The sequence below is a fragment of the Bolinopsis microptera genome, chromosome 2 (assembly GCF_026151205.1).
Source record: "Bolinopsis microptera isolate Bmic1 chromosome 2, MBARI_Bmic_1.0, whole genome shotgun sequence".
Classification (NCBI taxonomy): Eukaryota; Metazoa; Ctenophora; class Tentaculata; order Lobata; family Bolinopsidae; genus Bolinopsis; species Bolinopsis microptera.
In genome coordinates, this window is record NC_087073.1 from 10,729,176 (window position 1) to 10,748,208 (window position 19,033).

The 19,033-nt window shown below is 38.7% G+C and overlaps 1 protein-coding gene and 1 long non-coding RNA gene across 3 annotated transcripts in view; both read right to left on the minus strand.

Annotated features, from left to right (window-relative positions):
- Positions 1-785: 785 nt before the first annotated feature.
- On the minus strand, positions 786-6,409 carry LOC134811252 (uncharacterized). The gene is made up of 5 exons (XR_010159779.1): positions 6,110-6,409; positions 5,455-5,628; positions 4,934-5,123; positions 4,391-4,568; positions 786-1,272 (listed from the first exon to the last, which is right to left on the minus strand). It is a non-coding gene; the product is annotated as an uncharacterized LOC134811252 (long non-coding RNA).
- A 10,708-nt stretch (positions 6,410-17,117) lies between these two features.
- The window catches only part of LOC134811671 (uncharacterized), a 52,286-nt gene continuing 50,370 nt past the window's right edge, over positions 17,118-19,033 (minus strand). The window contains exon 21 of one of the 2 annotated variants that reach the window (XM_063818698.1): positions 17,118-18,443. In XM_063818698.1, the coding sequence (XP_063674768.1) occupies positions 18,276-18,443 (168 nt within the window). In that variant the 3' untranslated portion in view covers positions 17,118-18,275. The remainder of the gene's footprint in view (positions 18,444-19,033) is intronic. The other variant, XM_063818699.1, reaches the window with a different exon arrangement.

The window sequence follows — 19,033 nt, forward strand, 5'->3', positions numbered from 1 at the left end:
CTGTGGTGGGTGTACTTCGCAATGCCATATGTTGTAATAGGGGACTAGCGTATGAGAATTGCTATAAATAGAGATTCCTCCTGTTGGAGGCGACACTGTTTCGTCGTGAAAGGAGATAGACATTAATTTCATCGGAGCTCCACCAAGATTCAATTCGACCAATACTTCTAGTGGAATATGCTCAAGGTCGAATGGAACAAAAATTTTACCCTTTACTGGCGGTATCCACTCTCCCACGTCTGAAGGAAGAATTTATTCCACTTTTCTATTCTAAGTTATACTTCTAACGATATTTTCATTTCTTACCCAATAAATTCCCTTAAATAACAGCTCATAGTTATTATTAGAGTATTTCAGTAGTGACTACAAACAAATTAGCGATAAAGTAGTGATAAAGTAGCTCACTATTGTTAGTTTGTAGTGGTTAGGCCGTGCACCATCGACCTTAACGGGCTCTTACTAATTCGCTCGCCCAAAAATTTCACGTGACTTTGGTTTTTATGGTTTTGCAGCCGTACAAAACGGTTTTACATAAACCCTAATCCCAACCCTAACCATAACCCCGAAGCTATCCATAACCCTTACCACAACCCTTCACATAGCCATGTGCCTACGCGTACTGCGTGACGCGCTTGTTTCACAAGTAGGATAGGCACATACAGATCAGCACACATAAGATGGTACGTGTGCGCGCGCGCAGTGCTGACAATTGCGTCGTATTTAACCCCGGGTGCACGTACATCGTGTGCGATTATTTATACTTATCGAAGGCTATAAATGCCTCTTGTTTATTTTAATTTGGTATTGTTCACTTTTAGACGATAAAATACAGGAATTGCGGTATAATAATACGAATAATTAAGATTGTACGATCAAAATACATCACGAAACAGTATCAACTACCTCGCTACTTATCAACTTATACTATGTACTATGCGACAAAGATACACAATGCAATATTTATATACTTATAGAATAAACGAAACACAGTATTCAGTATTTACTAGTACTACCCCGCTACTAGTAGTAGTACTACAACTTAATGCGACAAAGGTCAAAGATATTGTATAAAATATAACTAAATAAACAATACGGTGCCCATGCCTGAGCTTTATAAAACTGAAAACACTTCTCAGATTAATTATTTTGCTTCTCAAAAACAATTACAAACTAACAATTTTCGACGTTAAACAGCTACATTAAACATTAACATTACACTTCACAATCCGAAAGAAAGGGGCTCGTCGCTGCAGGCCTGACTTTGACTTGATCCTGAAAAAGTACATGTCATTTAGGTACCGCGACAATTGTGAATTGACCCCCCGACAATTGACCCCCTATGTAATTACACTGGGGTCAATTGTCGCGAAATCTAGGGTTTAGTACGACAATTGGCCCCCCGAAAATTGACCCACCGACAATTGACCCCCTACCTATGTAATTAAACTAGGGTCAATTGTCGCGAAATCTAGGACTTAGTACGACAATTGACCCCCATGTAATTACACTGGGTCAATTGATCGGGTTAGGGTCAGGGTCCGGTCAGGGTCAGAGTCAGTGGTCAGGGTCAGGGTCCTGGATCAGGGTCAGGGTCAGGGTCAGGGTCAGGCCTAGGGTTGGGGTTAGGGTTAGGGTTAGGGTCAGGGTCAGGGTCAGGGTCAGGGTCAAGGTCAGGGTCAGGGTCAGGGTCAGGGTCAGGGTCAGGGTCAGGGTCAGGGTCAGGGTCAGGGTCAGGGTCAGGGTCAGGGTCAGGGTCAGGGTCAGGGTTAATTGTATTAAATTATATTGTCGGGGGGATAATTGTCGGGGGGTAAATTGTCGCCCACCCGTCATTTAATGTAATTACATAATACAATATAATACATAATACAATGTAAATGTTGCTGTTACAAAATGTATAGCTAACATAAGCGAGCGTTCTTGTATGACGTCAGCAGCCGAGGGAAAAGGGTATTTGGAAATGCTGACGGTTGCTGACAGGAGGGGGAGGTATGAGCCTTGTTAACGTCAACAAAAATACGTGAATTCAAATCAATTTTATTAGCAATAAAACGTCACTAATTTCCTTAAAATTAGTACTCGAACTGAACTCTGGTGACCAACTGCTTAAATCAGTCACACACTAATTTTCCCTGCCTCATGCCTACTACTGGAAACTGTATCTCCAGACAAGTGTCAGACGTTACTATGCATTGGTTGCTCTTCAAAAAGGTTAGCAAAAAGATAAAGAGTGCGACCCTGATAAACTTTTGGGAGAGATTCATCGACGACATATTTGGAGTGTGGATGGGGACAGCGGGACAATTTACAATGTTTGTCGAATTGTTGAACAAACTGGCTAAATCAAACTGGCAGAACCATATAGAATCAAGGTTAACTTTTTAGACCTTACCTTGAGCTTGGACTCAGAAAATCAGATCTGGTACAAGCTATTTAGAAAGGAAACAGATGCTAGGAACTACTTGAGATCAGATACATATGTAGTTTCCAACCCCACCATGTGTAGAGGACCTGGGCGAACTAAAGGAGGATCTTGCCAGATGCGGACACAACAACAACGGTGACAAACTAGAAGAAATCGAGCCGAAAGCAATACAGAGGTCTATTGAGAACCCAGGAAATCCAACCAGAGACACTGAGGATAAGACACAACAGAGCCTCGTATTTTCCGTACAACACTCTTGATAACATTAGTCTTACAAAGTTGGTTAAGAACTTAATCTGGTCATTAAGCTACTAGGTTAATGTTATGTGGGGATGTACGGATAGTATTTGCCACTAGGAAACACCCTTCAATCGGTAATACACTAGAAAAGAATCGACAACTGGGACAACTGGAAACCCTTGATGTAGGACAATTACAGAGGTGTAATGGACCTAGCTGCAAAATTTGCCCCGTCCTCTTTGACAAGGACTCAAAAGATCATGGGGGGGGGGGGGCCAATGACTACCAATGGAGACTTTTGGGGACTAATGGGGACTAAAAATCATGGGGACTAGAGGTCAACTCGTTGACGTAATTCACCATTTGTCCCCATAAGTCCCCAGAATTTTTGACAGTTATTTATGGTTTTCAAGTTAGTTTTATAACGATACGATCGAGATGTTTTGTCCAAGATAAAAGTAGGATAAATCTAAATGGGGACTAATGGAGACTTTTGGGGACTAAAAATCATCTAAATGGGGACTAATGGAGACTTTTGGGGACTAAAAATCATGGGGACTCGGGGTAAAATCGTTGACGTAATTCCCCAAGTCCCCAAAAGTAGTCATTGGCCCCCCCCCCCCCCCCCCCCCGATCATGGTCAACAACATAGAACTGGTGCTAGACGGAACTCTAAAATGCAAGGACAAGCATGTTATCTACCTTATTGGTCATAATTATCACGGACATTACTTTCACACTGAAGACCTCAGCGTGAATAATTATGTCCGTGAAAATAATGTCTGTGGTATTAAGGTCCGTGAATAATAAAGTCCGATAATTATTTCCATTAATTTTAGTGTGCGTCCCACATAGGCGTAGATATGTCTGTAGCCGATTACTATATTAGCTAATTAGTATACTAGGACAAATATAATCACTCCTCAGTCACATTCTAGAGTTCAGAAAAAGAGTAAAAAACTGAATATTAAAAACTGGAGTTATTTCAATTTTAAAGAAGTCATTTTGGCTAGTATCCCGAACCGAGATATTATATGTGCAATTTTTTTCATGGAAGCCTTTTTACTTAGTATCCACTACAGGCACGTAGCCAGGATTTTTCTTTGGGGGGCCCTTGGCGAGCGGAGCGAGCCGACCCGTTCAATCCAGCTGCACAACAAAATTTGTTGTTTTCTTGATTTTTTATGTATGGTGTAAAACAGTGTAGAGAAGTGTACGATCGAAGAATATTTCCAGATTTAAACATGTAACAATTGTTGTTTAAATGCTACCTGAAGCTGTTCAAATGAAATTGAACTGGGAGAATCGAGAAGATTACAAGTCACAGCTACGTACAACAATCAGGGTCAGGAATGAAAAGGGATACGTAGATAGAGTTCCTTATAATCCCTGACTACGACAGGGAGCTGAAGGCAAATCTGGGAGGGTCTGGGCACAATATTATATTGCTATTATATTATCATCTGCACACTTATACTTTAACTTAGCTTAAACTAATTACAACACTACAAATCCATTACATTTATTGAGGATATGAGTATGACGTAGTTATGTCGATACGTTATTCAACTATTTATTTCTATTAGAATCTGTCTTCACTAAGTCTATTTAGAGACAATCGGAAATTTGAATCATTTATCAAGACATTATACTTATACATCACAAAACCTCCGACTTGATTTACAACTTAACTTCACAAACACTAATCACATAATACAAACTTACTCTGTCGGTTATCATACTATAATTCAAGGCAACATTTGAGTCCGTGAATTGATCTCTGCAGGAGCCCTCCCTTACTAAAACTTGTGTCTTCATCTGCCGTATTACTTGGGAATATCGCCGGTCTCAGCTTCAAACATAAAGGTATGATATTCAATAGACGCCGCTCTGCAAACGTCACCTGAAAAGGGATAAGTAGATAGAGCTCCTTATAATCCCTGACTACGACAGGGAGCTGAAGGCAGATCTGGGAGGGTCTGGGCACAATATTATATTGCTATATTATCATCTGCACACTTATTCTTAGTTTTAAACTAATTACAACACTACAAATCCATTACATTTATTGAGGATATGAGTATGACGTAGTTATGTCGATACGTTATTCAACTATTTATTTCTATTAGAATCTGTCTTCACTAAGTCTATTTAGAGACAATCAGAAATTTGAATCATTTATCAAGACATTATACTTATACATCACAAAACCTCCGACTTGATTTACAACTTAACTTCACAAACACTAATTATATAATACAAACTTACTCTGTCGGTTATCATACTATAATTCAAGGCAACATTAGCGTCCGTGAATTGATCTCTGCAGGAGCCCTCCCTTACTAAAACTTGTGTCTTCATCTGCCGTATTACTTGGGAATATCGCCGGTCTCAGCTTCAAACATAAAGGTATGATATTTAATAGACGCCGCTCTGCAAACGTCACCTTATCACCTACCTGAAACAGATTTTAAGATAAGCAACTAAATAAAGATTCGTTGAGATTCTGAGTTTCTGGCCTGACGGCTAACCAAATAAAATTTGGTCGGACAGACTCATCTCGCATATTAGGAAAAGCAGCTGAGGTTTAAGATATTTACCTTCTTTCAGATTTCTTTTTTAGACTGAACTAAACTTTAAACGATAACCTCTGAATGATCTGAACAACTAACTTTAAGGACATCGATCCTAAGAAATGGCCGTTTTTAAAAGCTTTAAAAAATTTCAAAGGGTCTACACAATGTCAATAACGCGCGGCCGGCTGGCGCTAGATATTGTAAAAGGCTTACGATTTTTTCCTTTATTCATCAGAAAGTCAATGTGGCAGACATAAAGAGCTAAAACTCTGTCAAAGCTTCTAGATCAATCTTTCGATACTGTTTAGGCGGGAACTACAGGAGGTGCTTTTTTCAGGTCCGTCTAGATCTCTTATAGGAAAAGTTAGTGGATCACTGGATCCGTCCCTGAAGTGAAACAAATGTTACTATCTTGCAAATGTTAACCATTTTATTTCGATTAGAATCGAATTCAACATACTTAAACTTGATATGATGTAATAATGAGGTACGTGTAAAAATTAAGGGTATCCCTCAGTGGCGTAACGTTGCCTGTTGGCGCCCCCCTGCCGAAAAGGCGCCCCCTGTTGGCGCCCCCTCCCCTTTTGGTGCCCCTCCCTAAAATTGAATAAATTAGGTGATTTTAGAGGATACGCCGGTAAAATCTCTAAAAAAGTGTGTATCTAGAGCAAAACGCGCAGTTTTGCTAGTACTTTAGTTAAGTTTTCGAAATTGTCCCACATTCAAACGACGATTTGGCGCCCCCCTAAGACGGCGCCCCCCTGCACAGCGGGGTCAGCAGGGCCCTTCGTTACGCCACTGGTATCCCTCAAGCCAGTTCAGCTTGTGTAATATAACAAAATAAATAGGGAAAAATAAGGGAGAGTACCTGGTGCCATGCTGTGTCAACAGAAGCGCTGAGGATAAATTCAGTGAGCATTAGTTGGAAAGGATTGTCATCAGTTACTGTGTGAGTTAGTGTTGTGGTGGACGAAAGGATAAGCCGCTGATCAGGGATATAGGCCCCTCCTCACAAACTCTCTGCTGTGTTGGCGCAACGAGTGAGACTTTGGGGTGGTCAAAAGATGTGATGGTCCCGTCAAGTCTTGGCGAAACTCAACATAGGTCAGATAGGTAGAAAACAATGCCATTGGAAAACTCTATCCAATGCAATAGTCACATTATAGTCATTTCTAGAAAGAAAAAAACCTGGTTAATGTTGTTTAATGTGAGAGAATAAGATAAAAGAGTCGACCAATTTTTGTCAGTGTAAATATTGTCAAACAGCGGGCTCCAAAATCGTGTAGGGGGAAAGAGCCCTGAATATCAGCTATCTGCCAATTAGTACCTTGGCTCTAAAGTCTAAATTATGCAGCGATGACGACATAAAAAGTCGCTGTATCATGGCAAATCTTGCTTTGTCAGAACTAAAAGAAGGTTTAGGAGCAAAGTAAATATCAGACTTAAGATATGAAAGCACAGAAAGACTGAGTCAAATGTACAATTGTAGCTGCTGTCAGCTATTCTGCATCAAATAAAATATTAAGTGGCCATCTACTTAGGACGTCCAGCAAAAAGGGAGGGGGAGGTGGTTTTGGAATTTCAGACAAATCCGGACAGTGATAGGGAGTGGTTTCTGAAAATCCGGACGTCCGGAAATTTTGGCAGAATTAACGAAAAAGTCGCATTTATTTCAACTCTTTGACACTAATTACTCAGTAAGTTTAGATCCCTGTATTTTGAACGAGAAGTCGTTTCCCAGAGCAGCTCATGAGAGCCGAGACACAACTCGCATATTCTGCTACTGCCTTAAAACTTATTCCATTGGATGGCTACCTACTTAAGTACCTTAATGTAACTGTGCTAAACTTGTTCGACACTAAATGTATTATTGTCTATTCTAAGTGACTACACATTTTATTAACAATGAATTTGAGTTGGTTTTATTTGTACTCTTTAAAGTAGCTGGAAATCCGGACGTCCGGGGGAGGGGGTTTGAAAATTCGGACACACCCGGACAGGGGGAGGGGGTGCTCCCCGGGGGTGGTCTGAAAATCTGCAATTTTGACGGACGTCCCAAGTAGATGGCCCCTAAAGTCTAAACAAAAGTTCTCAAAACGTACACAACGAGAGAGTGTCGACCTACGCGTACTACATGTCAATGAAACAGACTGTTTCACTGTTTGAGACAACACGTGTGTTTGCGCGCAATTCTGGAATAATCCGAGAGATGAACTGTAGCGAGTGTAACTTTAGTGTGCAGATGAGTGTGTACTTCGATGTATACTATTTCTGCACGTACAGGATCCTTTGTAAGGGGTCATTCACATATTTAGTTATCACTCACTTTGCTAACCAATACAGCAATACTGGGGTAGGTTCACTGATAGTGTTTCTCAGAGATATAGATGGCTGTAAATTATGCTAATAAATTTATAAAAATAAATATGGTCAAATGTTAAACAATGAGATGATTTAAGAGAAGCAAATATTAGTGGACTGAAATTATAATCTGATAAAGTGCAGCTGTGAACTCAAATGTATAAAACAAACTCACAATTCGGATCGAACAGTTTAAAATGAAACACAATAAGACAGAGTAATTGGTAAAATGTTAAACAATAAGCTGTTTTAAGACAAGAAAATATTAGTCGACTGAAATTATGATCTGATAAAGTGCAATGTGAACTCAAATGTATAAAACAACAGATCGAACAGTGTACAATAGTACATTTAACAAATGTACTATTGCAAATGACAAAAGTGTAATAAGGTAACTGGTAACAAGTCTGCTGGTTATTCAAAATTTAACATTAAAATATGTCCCGGCCCTTTGAATCATCCGCCGAATGATCAACTGAATGATTGCAACAGACAAAGAAACAAGCAAAATTTGTTAAATGGAGTGCATGATCAAAGAAGGTATATTAGCTCCCTACAAAAATCTAATCCAATGATAAAATAAATCTAAAGTCCAATTAATCCTGGACCAGGCAAAAGTCCTGCTCACATTGGGACGTTCGCTAAGTTTCTCGATGTAATTCGACTTATATGACCCTAAATAACATAATTGACTCGGGTACACTTTTTCACCAGTGGGGCATTTCTCGGAATCACGCCCTTTTTGACCGCACCCATATCGCGACCCCCACTATAAATCATCTCGGCTTCTGATTGAGATACAGACCTCAGCTATGAACCAAACTGTGCCTAAGATGCATGTTTATATTAGTGCTATGAAGATACTTAAGGCCTAAGAGACTTAGTTTTTGAGAAATCGCCAAAAATCCGATTTTACTATATTAGCAGTCTCGAGAGTAACAATTATCACACTTATTTCAAGATATCTCCGCTTCTGATTGGAGCTAAGCGCTCATTTTGGGCATTAAAATGGTCAGAATCATCATATTGAGTGGGGTAGAGCATGGTTTCAAAGTCTTCAGACTTCAGGTTGTTGAGTTGTATGGATCTGTCCTGATAGATCCAGTGAAGAGCGTGCAGCAAGGAAGAACGTGGTTACTGACCTGAAGAAGAAGAGGGCTGAACAGACTCATCTCGACCACTACATCCGTAACGGAAGGTCTGTAGCCGTGTTAAGAAGGCACCATGATGACGTAATTCATGTTTCTCGGACACCGATCAGTATAATATGTACTTGTAGGAGTATTTTAAGAGTTTACGGACGTTATCTGTATTTGAGAGACAATTATATTATATAAATACAATATTATTTGATTGTTTCACACTTTTCACGTTTCATAATTTTATTACTAGGTGGAGGTGATGTTATTGAGACTTTGGGCGGCCAAAAAACTTCTGTTCTGAAAGTTGTCCTCTGTACTTGTTTCACTGACCCACGCTTTTTAGCATTTATACATTTCGGCCCATTTTATATGTTTGTTCGAATTGCTGTACATTTGTATACTTGCTATTTTGTAAAAGTTTCAAATCAAAAATCAGTTATTAGGTCAGATCCCATTTTTACGCTCTCGCGAGTAGCGATTGATGCACTTATTTCAAGATATCTCAGCTTCTGATTGGAGCTAAGCGTTCATATTGGGCATTGAAATGGTCAGAATCATCACATTGAGTGAGGTAGAGCATGGTTTTGAAGTCTTGAGACTTGAGGTTGTAGAGTTATATTATTAGGTCAGATCCCATTTTTACGCTCTCGCGAGTAGCGATTGATGCACTTATTTCAAGATATATCAGCTTCTGATCGGAGCTAAGCGTTCATCTTGGGCATTGAAATGGTCAGAATCATCACATTGAGTGGGGTAGAGCATGGTTTCAAAGGTCTTCAGACTTCAGGTTGTTGAATTATTAGGTTAGAATATATTTTTACACTCTTGCGAGTAGCGATTGACACACTTATTACAAGATATCGCAGCTTCTGATTGAAGCTAAGTGCTTATCATGGGCACTGAAATGGTCAGTATGATCATATTAAGTGGGGTAAAGCATGTTCCTAGTGCTAGAGGTTTTAGTGACATTTTACTGATATTTCTTGGCAAACAACTTTTTCCTGGCGATTAATTACAGTTCATTTAATAAATATTTCCACCATTGCAGTGACCATTCTTGCAAGAGCATAAAAATAGGGTTTAACCTAATAATTTAATAACCTTAAGTCTAAAGACTTTAAAACCATGCTTGATGCTACTTAATTTGATAACTTTTACTATTTTAATGCCCATGATGAACGCTTATCTCCACAGCTCCACTCAGAAGTTGAGATATCTTGAAACAAGTGCATCAATCGCTATTCGCGAGAGCGTAAAAATGGGATCTGACCTAATAACTCAACAACCTGAAGTCTGAAGACTTTGAAACCATGCTCTACCCAACTCAGTATGATGATTCTGACCATTTTAATGCCCAAGATGAGCGCTTAGCTCCAATCAGAAGCGGAGATATCTTGAAATAAGTGCATCAATCGCTACTCGCGAGAGCGTAAAAATGGGATCTGACCTAATAACTCAACAACCTGAAGTCTGAAGACTTTGAAACCATGCTCTACCCCACTCAATATGATGATTCTGACCATTTCAATGCCCAAGATGAGCGTTAAACTCCATTCAGAAGCTGAGATATCTTGAAATAAGTGCATCAATCGCTACTCGCGAGAGCGTAAAAATGGGATCTAACCTAATAACTCAACAACCTGAAGTCTGAAGACTTTGAAACCATGCTCTACCCCACTCAATCTGATGATTCTGACCGTTTCAATGCCCAAGATGAGCGTTAAACTCCATTCAGAAGCTGAGATATCTTGAAATAAGTGCATCAATTGCTACTAGCGAGAGCGTAAAAATGGGATCTGACCTAATAACTCAACAACCTGAAGTCTGAAGACTTTAAAACCATGCTCTACCCCACTCAATATGATGATTCTGACCATTTTAATGCCCAAAATGAGCGCTTAGCTCCAATCAGAAGCGGAGATATCTTGAAATAAGTGTGATAATTGTTACTCTCGAGACTGCTAATATAGTAAAATCGGATTTTTGGCGATTTCTCAAAAACTAAGTCTCTTAGGCCTTAAGTATCTTCATAGCACTAATATAAACATGCATCTTAGGCACAGTTTGGTTCATAGCTGAGGTCTGTATCTCAATCAGAAGCCGAGATAATTTATAGTGGGGGTCGCGATATGGGTGCGGTCAAAAAGGGCGTGATTCCGAGAAATGCCCCACTGGTGAAAAAGTGTACCCGAGTCAATTATGTTATTTAGGGTCATATAAGTCCAATTACATCGAGAAACTTAGCGAACGTCCCAATGTGAGCAGGACTTTTGCCTGGTCCAGGATTAAATTGCAAATGACAAAAGTGTAGTAAGGTAACTGCAGGTAACAAGTCTGCTGGTTATTGAGAATTTAACATTAAAATATGTCCCGGCCCTTTGAATCATCCGCCGAATGATCAACTGAATGATTGAAACAAACAAAGGAACAAGCAAAATTTGTTAAATGGAGTGCATGATCAAAGAAGGTATATTAGCTCCCTACAAAAATCTAATCCAATGAGAAAATAAATCCGAAGTCCAATTGCAAATGACAAAAGTGTAGTAAGGTAACTGGTAACAAGTCTGCACTCTGCTGGTTATTGAGAATTTAACATTAAAATATGTCCCGGCCCTTTGAATCATCCACCGAATGATCAACCGAATGATTGCAACAGACAAAGAAACAAGCAAAATTTGTTAAATGGAGTGCATGATCAAAGAAGGTATATTAGCTCCCTACAAAAATCTAATCCAATGAGAAAATAAATCTAAAGTCCAATTGCAAAAGACAAAAGTGTAGCAAGGTAACTGCAGGTAACAAGTCTGCTGGTTATTGAGAATTTAACATTAAAATATGTCCCGGCCCTTTGGAGCATCCGCCGAATGATCAACTGAATGATTGCAACAAACAAAGGAACAAGCAAAATTTGTTAAATGGAGTGCATGATCAAAGAAGGTATATTAGCTCCCTACAAAAATCTAATCCAATGAGAAAATAAATCTAAAGTCCAATTGCAAATGACAAAAGTGTCGCAAGGTTACTGCAGGTAACAAGTCTGCTGGTTATTGAGAATTTAACATTAAAATATGTCCCGGCCCTTTGGAGCATCCGCCGAATGATCAACTGAATGATTGCAACAGACAAAGAAACAAGCAAAATTTGTTAAATGGAGTGCATGATCAAAGAAGGTATATTAGCTCCCTACAAAAATCTAATCCAATGAGAAAATAAATCTAAAGTCCAATTGCAAAAGACAAAAGTGTAGCAAGGTAACTGCAGGTAACAAGTCTGCTGGTTATTGAGAATTTAACATTAAAATATGTCCCGGCCCTTTGAATCATCCGCCGAATGATCAACTGAATGATTGCAACAAACAAAGGAACAAGCAAAATTTGTTAAATGGAGTGCATGATCAAAGAAGGTATATTAGCTCCCTACAAAAATCTAATCCAATGAGAAAATAAATCCAAAGTCCAATTGCAAATGACAAAAGTGTAGTAAGGTAACTGGTAACAAGTCTGCTGGTTATTGAGAATTTAACATTAAAATATGTCCCGGCCCTTTGAATCATCCGCCGAATGATCAACTGAATGATTGCAACAGACAAAGAAACAAGCAAAATTTGTTAAATGGAGTGCATGATCAAAGAAGGTATATTAGCTCCCTACAAAAATCTAATCCAATGAGAAAATAAATCTTAAGTCCAATTGCAAATGACAAGAGTGTAGCAAGGTAACTGGTAACAAGTCTGCTGGTTATTGAGAATTTAACATTAAAATATGTCCCGGCCCTTTGAATCATCCGCCGAATGATCAACTGAATGATTGCAACAAACAAAGGAACAAGCAAAATTTGTTAAATGGAGTGCATGATCAAAGAAGGTATATTAGCTCCCTACAAAAATCTAATCCAATGAGAAAATAAATCTAAAGTCCAATTGCAAAAGACAAAAGTGTAGCAAGGTAACTGGTAACAAGTCTGCTGGTTATTGAGAATTTAACATTAAAATATGTCCCGGCCCTTTGAATCATCCGCCGAATGATCAACTGAATGATTGCAACAGACAAAGAAACAAGCAAAATTTGTTAAATGGAGTGCATGATCAAAGAAGGTATATTAGCTCCCTACAAAAATCTAATCCAATGAGAAAATAAATCTTAAGTCCAATTGCAAATGACAAAAGTGTAGCAAGGTAACTGGTAACAAGTCTGCTGGTTATTGAGAATTTAACATTAAAATATGTCCCGGCCCTTTGGAGCATCCACCGAATGATTAACCGAATGATTGCAACAGACAAAGAAACAAGCAAAATTTGTTAAATGGAGTGCATGATCAAAGAAGGTATATTAGCTCCCTACAAAAATCTAATCCAATGAGAAAATAAATCTAAAGTCCAATTGCAAAAGACAAAAGTGTAGCAAGGTAACTGCAGGTAACAAGTCTGCTGGTTATTGAGAATTTAACATTAAAATATGTCCCGGCCCTTTGAATCATCCGCCGAATGATCAACTGAATGATTGCAACAAACTAAGGAACAAGCAAAATTTGTTAAATGGAGTGCATGATCAAAGAAGGTATATTAGCTCTCTACAAAAATCAAATCCAATGAGAAAATATTGTTTTCCTATACATTGTATATTACAATCACAATCCACGGACATGACTAAAAATGACTGACACGTCCCGCGCGGCATCAGAAATATGGGAGGAAATCTGGCACCACGATTTGTGGTGCCAGTTGTGGCCATGGATAGAGCCCTCTTTGCCGCCTCCGGCGGTCGCGCGCTACTGCAAGCGAGAGGGCTCTGGTTAGAGCAACCACAACCCTAACCCTAACCAGAGCCCTAAACAATCGAATTCATGTTTTACTAGCCTGTCACGTGACCAAAACGGTTTTTTGCCCATAACTCTCCAGGGAAGCATTTTTACCCTACGTCATGGGGGGTGATTCGGAATCAGCGTTCAAAAATACACAGATTGAGATCAATTTCATACCGAAAGGGCCTTTTATGTTTTCACAAGAATTTTCTTAAAATTTGGGCGAGCGATTTAGTAGAAGCGACTTTAACGGGTGATACTGATGCTCGTAAAATATCTGTTCCATATATTGGACGTCGACGAGTCCAACTCGGCGCGCGTCCTGGTAGCAGGTAGGTTGTAAACCTACAACATCGACCGTAAGACGCGCGCGCTGACCATTGACCATTGAATGGTTTTTAGCTCGTATTTCGGCCAGCACATTATTTCGTTGACCATTGTTAATGATCTGGCCCGGCGCGCGCTACTTCGTAGCTCGTGCCGTCGGGCCATTTCGAGAAGAAAGCGGCGCGCGCTACTTCGAAGAAATTTAGACGAGTAACATCCGTCAAATTATTTCGGAAACAATCAAAAAGTTATAGTATTGTCTAGTCTAAAAGTAAACAAATATGAAATAGTAAACCAAACGTTTAACTGTCCTCCTTACGGATGCATGGTTTTAACTTATATATTATAAATACCGCTCCTACTAAATCGCTCGCCCAAATTTTAAGAAAATTCTTGTGAAAAGGCCCTTAGGCATGAACAATGAAAGTGATCTAGATCGGTGTATTTTTGGACGCTGATTTCGAATGACCCCCCATGACGTAGGGTTAAAATGTTTCCCTGGAGAGTTAACGGCAAAAAACCGTTCGCGTTTTGGTCACGTGACAGGCTAGTAAAACGTGAATTCGATTATTCAGGGCTAGGGTTAGGGTTAGGGTTGTGGTTAAGATTATGGATAGCTTCGGGGTTATGGTTAGGGTTGGGATTAGGGTTTATGTAAAACCGTTTTGTACGGCTGCAAAACCAAAAAAACCAAAGTCACGTGAAATTTTTGGGCGAGCGATTTAGTAAGAGTCAACATATACTACAGAGATATCTGATGTCCACGGGATGTTTTAGATACTCATGATCGAGTGTAATAAATTTTGATTCAACCTATATAACATTCGTTAAAAAACTTTAGGTCACCTGCATCATTATTCCCCCAAATTATTTTTCACGTATAATTTTCCTTGATTATGACTTTATCGATTTATTATCGAGCGTGCTAAATCACTTTACACTCGATCATCGAGATTTTTCAAAAAGAGCAGCCCGACAGTATAATTTTTCGTTAGCTAGGCCTAGGGTTACTAGTGTTACTGTTAGGGTTTCAGCATATGCTTTTTCATTTTGTTGTTCAGGGCCAGCTAGAGAACGGGTTGAAGAAGTCACGTGACAGCAAAGAAAAAAGTTAATTAACGATGTCAATTCATCTCAGCTCGGCGCGGCACAGTAGCGCATCTCACCGATCATTGAGTGCGCGGCGCGGCACAGTAACGCATCGCGCTACAAGGAAAAAAGAAAATCGCGATAATTTAGGCCAAAAATCGCCGCGCCGCGACAAGCCAAACTAGGAAAAATCGAGGCGAATTCGCGTTCGCGGCGAAAGAAAATGTATTTCCAGAGTTAAGTTAGATGTCATATACTTTATCGGACCTTATTTGGACGGACATTAATTGAAAGCTGGATTGGAGGCGCTAACGACGTTCATCTTAACGTCCGTTCAAATGTCAAATAATATTATTATTAATGTCCGTTCATTTAATTTTAAGGTCCGTCCAAGTTAAAGTTCGTTGAATTTTTTCAAACATTTTTCCACTTCGAACTTTTTGTCCAGAATATGACAACTATGAGAGCTTTATTATTTTATTGTGCCGTAAGTTAACGACTGAAAGGTTCTCCTATCCTTGGTCTGCTGGAGGTACAGAAAACTCTACAAGTATATGATGTTTTCGAGGGTCACTTAGCGGAAAAAGTCAACGAAATTATGGCACTCAACAACATAGTTCATCATCATGTTCAACATGACAAACTTGTTCTAGCCTCTAGATATTACGGTAAATCGTATTGCCAAGGACATTGTCCGACGTTGTTATAGTTCATATTACCCAGGGGAGGTAATGAAACGGTGCTAGGAAAACTCCACGTGATGTTAAGGTTAACCTAAAGTTGTCTAAGATAAAACCACTTCACGCCGAATGTCTTGTAAAAGTTAACACTGAAATTGAAATGCAGGACCGGGGTAGTTTGATAAAAAAAGGTTTCCACAAAGCTAGAAATCACTGATGCTTTAAGAATGGACTATTTCATGCACGAAAACCCATTTAATGAAGGTGATATGTGATATTAGACACTGATCATGTACACATATCTTAACATGTTTACTGCTTAACGACTGCTTTTCTTACTTACTGTATAACTATAAAAATGGATTTAAAAATCATTTGCTGAAATTAAAAAAACGTCAAAAAAATGAAAAAAATTCGGATTTTTGATGGTTTTAAATGCCTTCTAGCGTTTATAATTATATTAATGTCCGTACATAATTATGTCCGTTCATTTAATGTACGTCCATATAAGGTCCGATAAGGTATTCGTTAAAGTTAAACTAGCCAGCGTTAGTCTAGTTAGATTAGGGAGCGATAAGCAAAACAATAGTATATACCATTTGACCAAAACCCATAATTGGGTAGAGTGGACCGCTGACAGTGTCTCACTTTCCCAAACAAAAGTTAGGAAATGATATTAATTTGATTGACCGTCTGCAAATGCAAAATGATAGTGATACCGAGAATGAAATCGATCGCTTACTTTTTCCATTCATTCACGGCTTAGGGGCCATCTACTTATAGGACGTCCGGCAAATAGGGAGGGGGGGGGGGGCCGGGGGAGGTGGTTTTGAAATTTCGGACAAATCCGGACAGGGGAAGGGGGTGGTTTCTGAAAATCCGGACGTCCGGAAATTTTGGCAGAATTAACGAAAAAGTTCTATTTATTTCAACTCTTTGAATATTATTTCATTATTACCTACCCAATTACGAAACCGTAATTGGGCTCTCTGCACGATTCCCATAAATATAATGATAATGCGGATCTAGCATCAACCCAATCACCCAATCACACGCAATGAACAAACTCGTTATGCTTCATATCTCGGTCATCTGCGGGGTAAACGGAACTTCAGGTAATAATTACCGAGCGTGGTGCTTCATAATGACTTAATCCTCCTCGATAGCGAATTAAAATGTGTTTAGAATAAAGTGTTACGGAAAGGTGCAAAGAAAAAGGTTTACTATTGCAATAGGTTTTAATTTTACAGCAAATTAATTAAGATAATTACAGGTTAGATAGCTTCACATCCAGGATTGAATAGTGAAATATTAGTTGTAGTATAGTGACGTTAAACTGAATTATGCTAGCTAGAAGTAGTGAAGTTACTGATTCCTGAATGACGGTACAGATGACACTACAGATAGATATTCGTTATTCTGCATTCTGCAGAATACTGGACATTTCATGCGCTGGACTTTTAAACAGTTCGTTAATGATGAAATGGGATACTTTAGTGAAATTGGTTTTTTGAATATCAACTTTAAATTTCGAGCTAACTTGAGTAGAAACTTCCGTTGCACAAATAAAGTTCAACAATTTGATATTAAATAAACTGTTATTATATAGCACAGTTTATTAACTAATATCGGTACAAAATACATATGATCACATAGTAATAAATTAATTTGATTGAAAAAATTTAACATTTGATTTTGAAGATATTCAAAATAGAAAATGCAGAAATCAACGGCCACATTTTAGATCTGCAAGAAAACAGAATTTGAAATACAAAGAAATCAGTACAAATTTTTCAAGGATTAACGAAGAACACACCTTTATTTACGGCTGAGTAATAAATTTGAAATCAGACTTAAAAACATAGAAACTAACACAGGTTCCACACTTAATCTGAATTCTGAGGATATGTTGCTTTCTGATACTAACAAGCATAATTTCAATAAATTATCATCATTAACATGTTATATATCTTAAAAATCACTGGAAACCATAATCCAATTCTGTGAATTTAAATCAAAAACTTAAACACTGCTTCCTCGGCGAAAAGGAAACATTACTTTTCCTGTATACTCGAGTTCAAGAATCTTAAGAATATCGCTTCTATAAATCAGTACGTAGCGACTTACGACCATCAGAGTAGCGATAATAGATCGCAAGCATACGTTGTGCTTCCACCTACTATACCTTGCTTGCAAAGTTGTGCTTCCACCTACCTTGCTTGCAAAGTTGTGCTTCCACCTACCTTGCTTGCAAAGTTGTGCTTCCACCTACCTTGCTTGCAAAGTGTTATAAAATCAGTATGTACTGGATATGTAGGCACATGTTAATTGCACCTAGAAGTTAAGAAGTATCATTAAAAAAAACAAGATCCTCTCATTTAACAATATTACGCGTATTATCCGACGAAGGTTTATGAAGCCAGAAGCAATGAGTAATAGTGTTGGCCCCTATTGACTACATATGAGCTAGAGAAACTAACTGTGCCCAATTTAAGTAACAGATTGAACCAATATTGAGTGAGGCACACATTACGCAGCAGTATATTATAAATATCCTGTGACATAACCGCACGTGCACCACCAGTCCACTCTGCACGAAATAAAGGCACATAAGTGGGAGCTATATCACACTGTCTCATCCACAGTCTGTATCTTCAGCGCTGGAGAGATGGAGAGGAGTAACACTGTTCTGATAGGGCGTATCTAGGGGAGCTACGAATGTGTTGTTAAACTCGGCAGCTGACGCGTAGGATGAGGTGGTGCTTTTGGGGGAACTGCCCCGGGGTGTCTCGTAGAAGTTACTCTGAAAACACAAGGATGGTTAGTTGTTGCAATGCACAGGGGGTTAGACACAGGGTACAAATTATATTTGTTATGCCAGCTGTGCGAACCAGATTAATTAACATCTAAAAGAGTTTTAAGATTTTCACTTGTTGGTGGTTGTTCAGGATTTAACTGACTTTAATAAGGGGTACAGTACTTTTTTATACGGAGTAAAGATATTTTTACAAGGAAAACCGCTTGAATTGACCGAAATCTTAACATTATATTACAAACAATCAATTTTGATTACAGTTCCCTCGACGTAGAAGTGAAGTATTTTCCCGCTCAATCCTGGCTACTATAGTTACTGATTCCTTAACAGTAACTCTAGTAATAATAACCGTTAATACTGTAGTTTTACTAGTAGTACTACTCTGTAACTCTACTGTTACTCTCTCCCCGACTAGTTGGCAAAGTTGCTAAATTGGTTTGGAAAAAACGAAATCACACTTTTACAAAATAAGTCTATCTGTTAGAGTCTATCTAAATTGAATAACTTTATGCTACAGTGACGTCACCCCCGCAGTAATTTTAATTAATAAACGTTTTGATCAAGATTACTTATAGTTA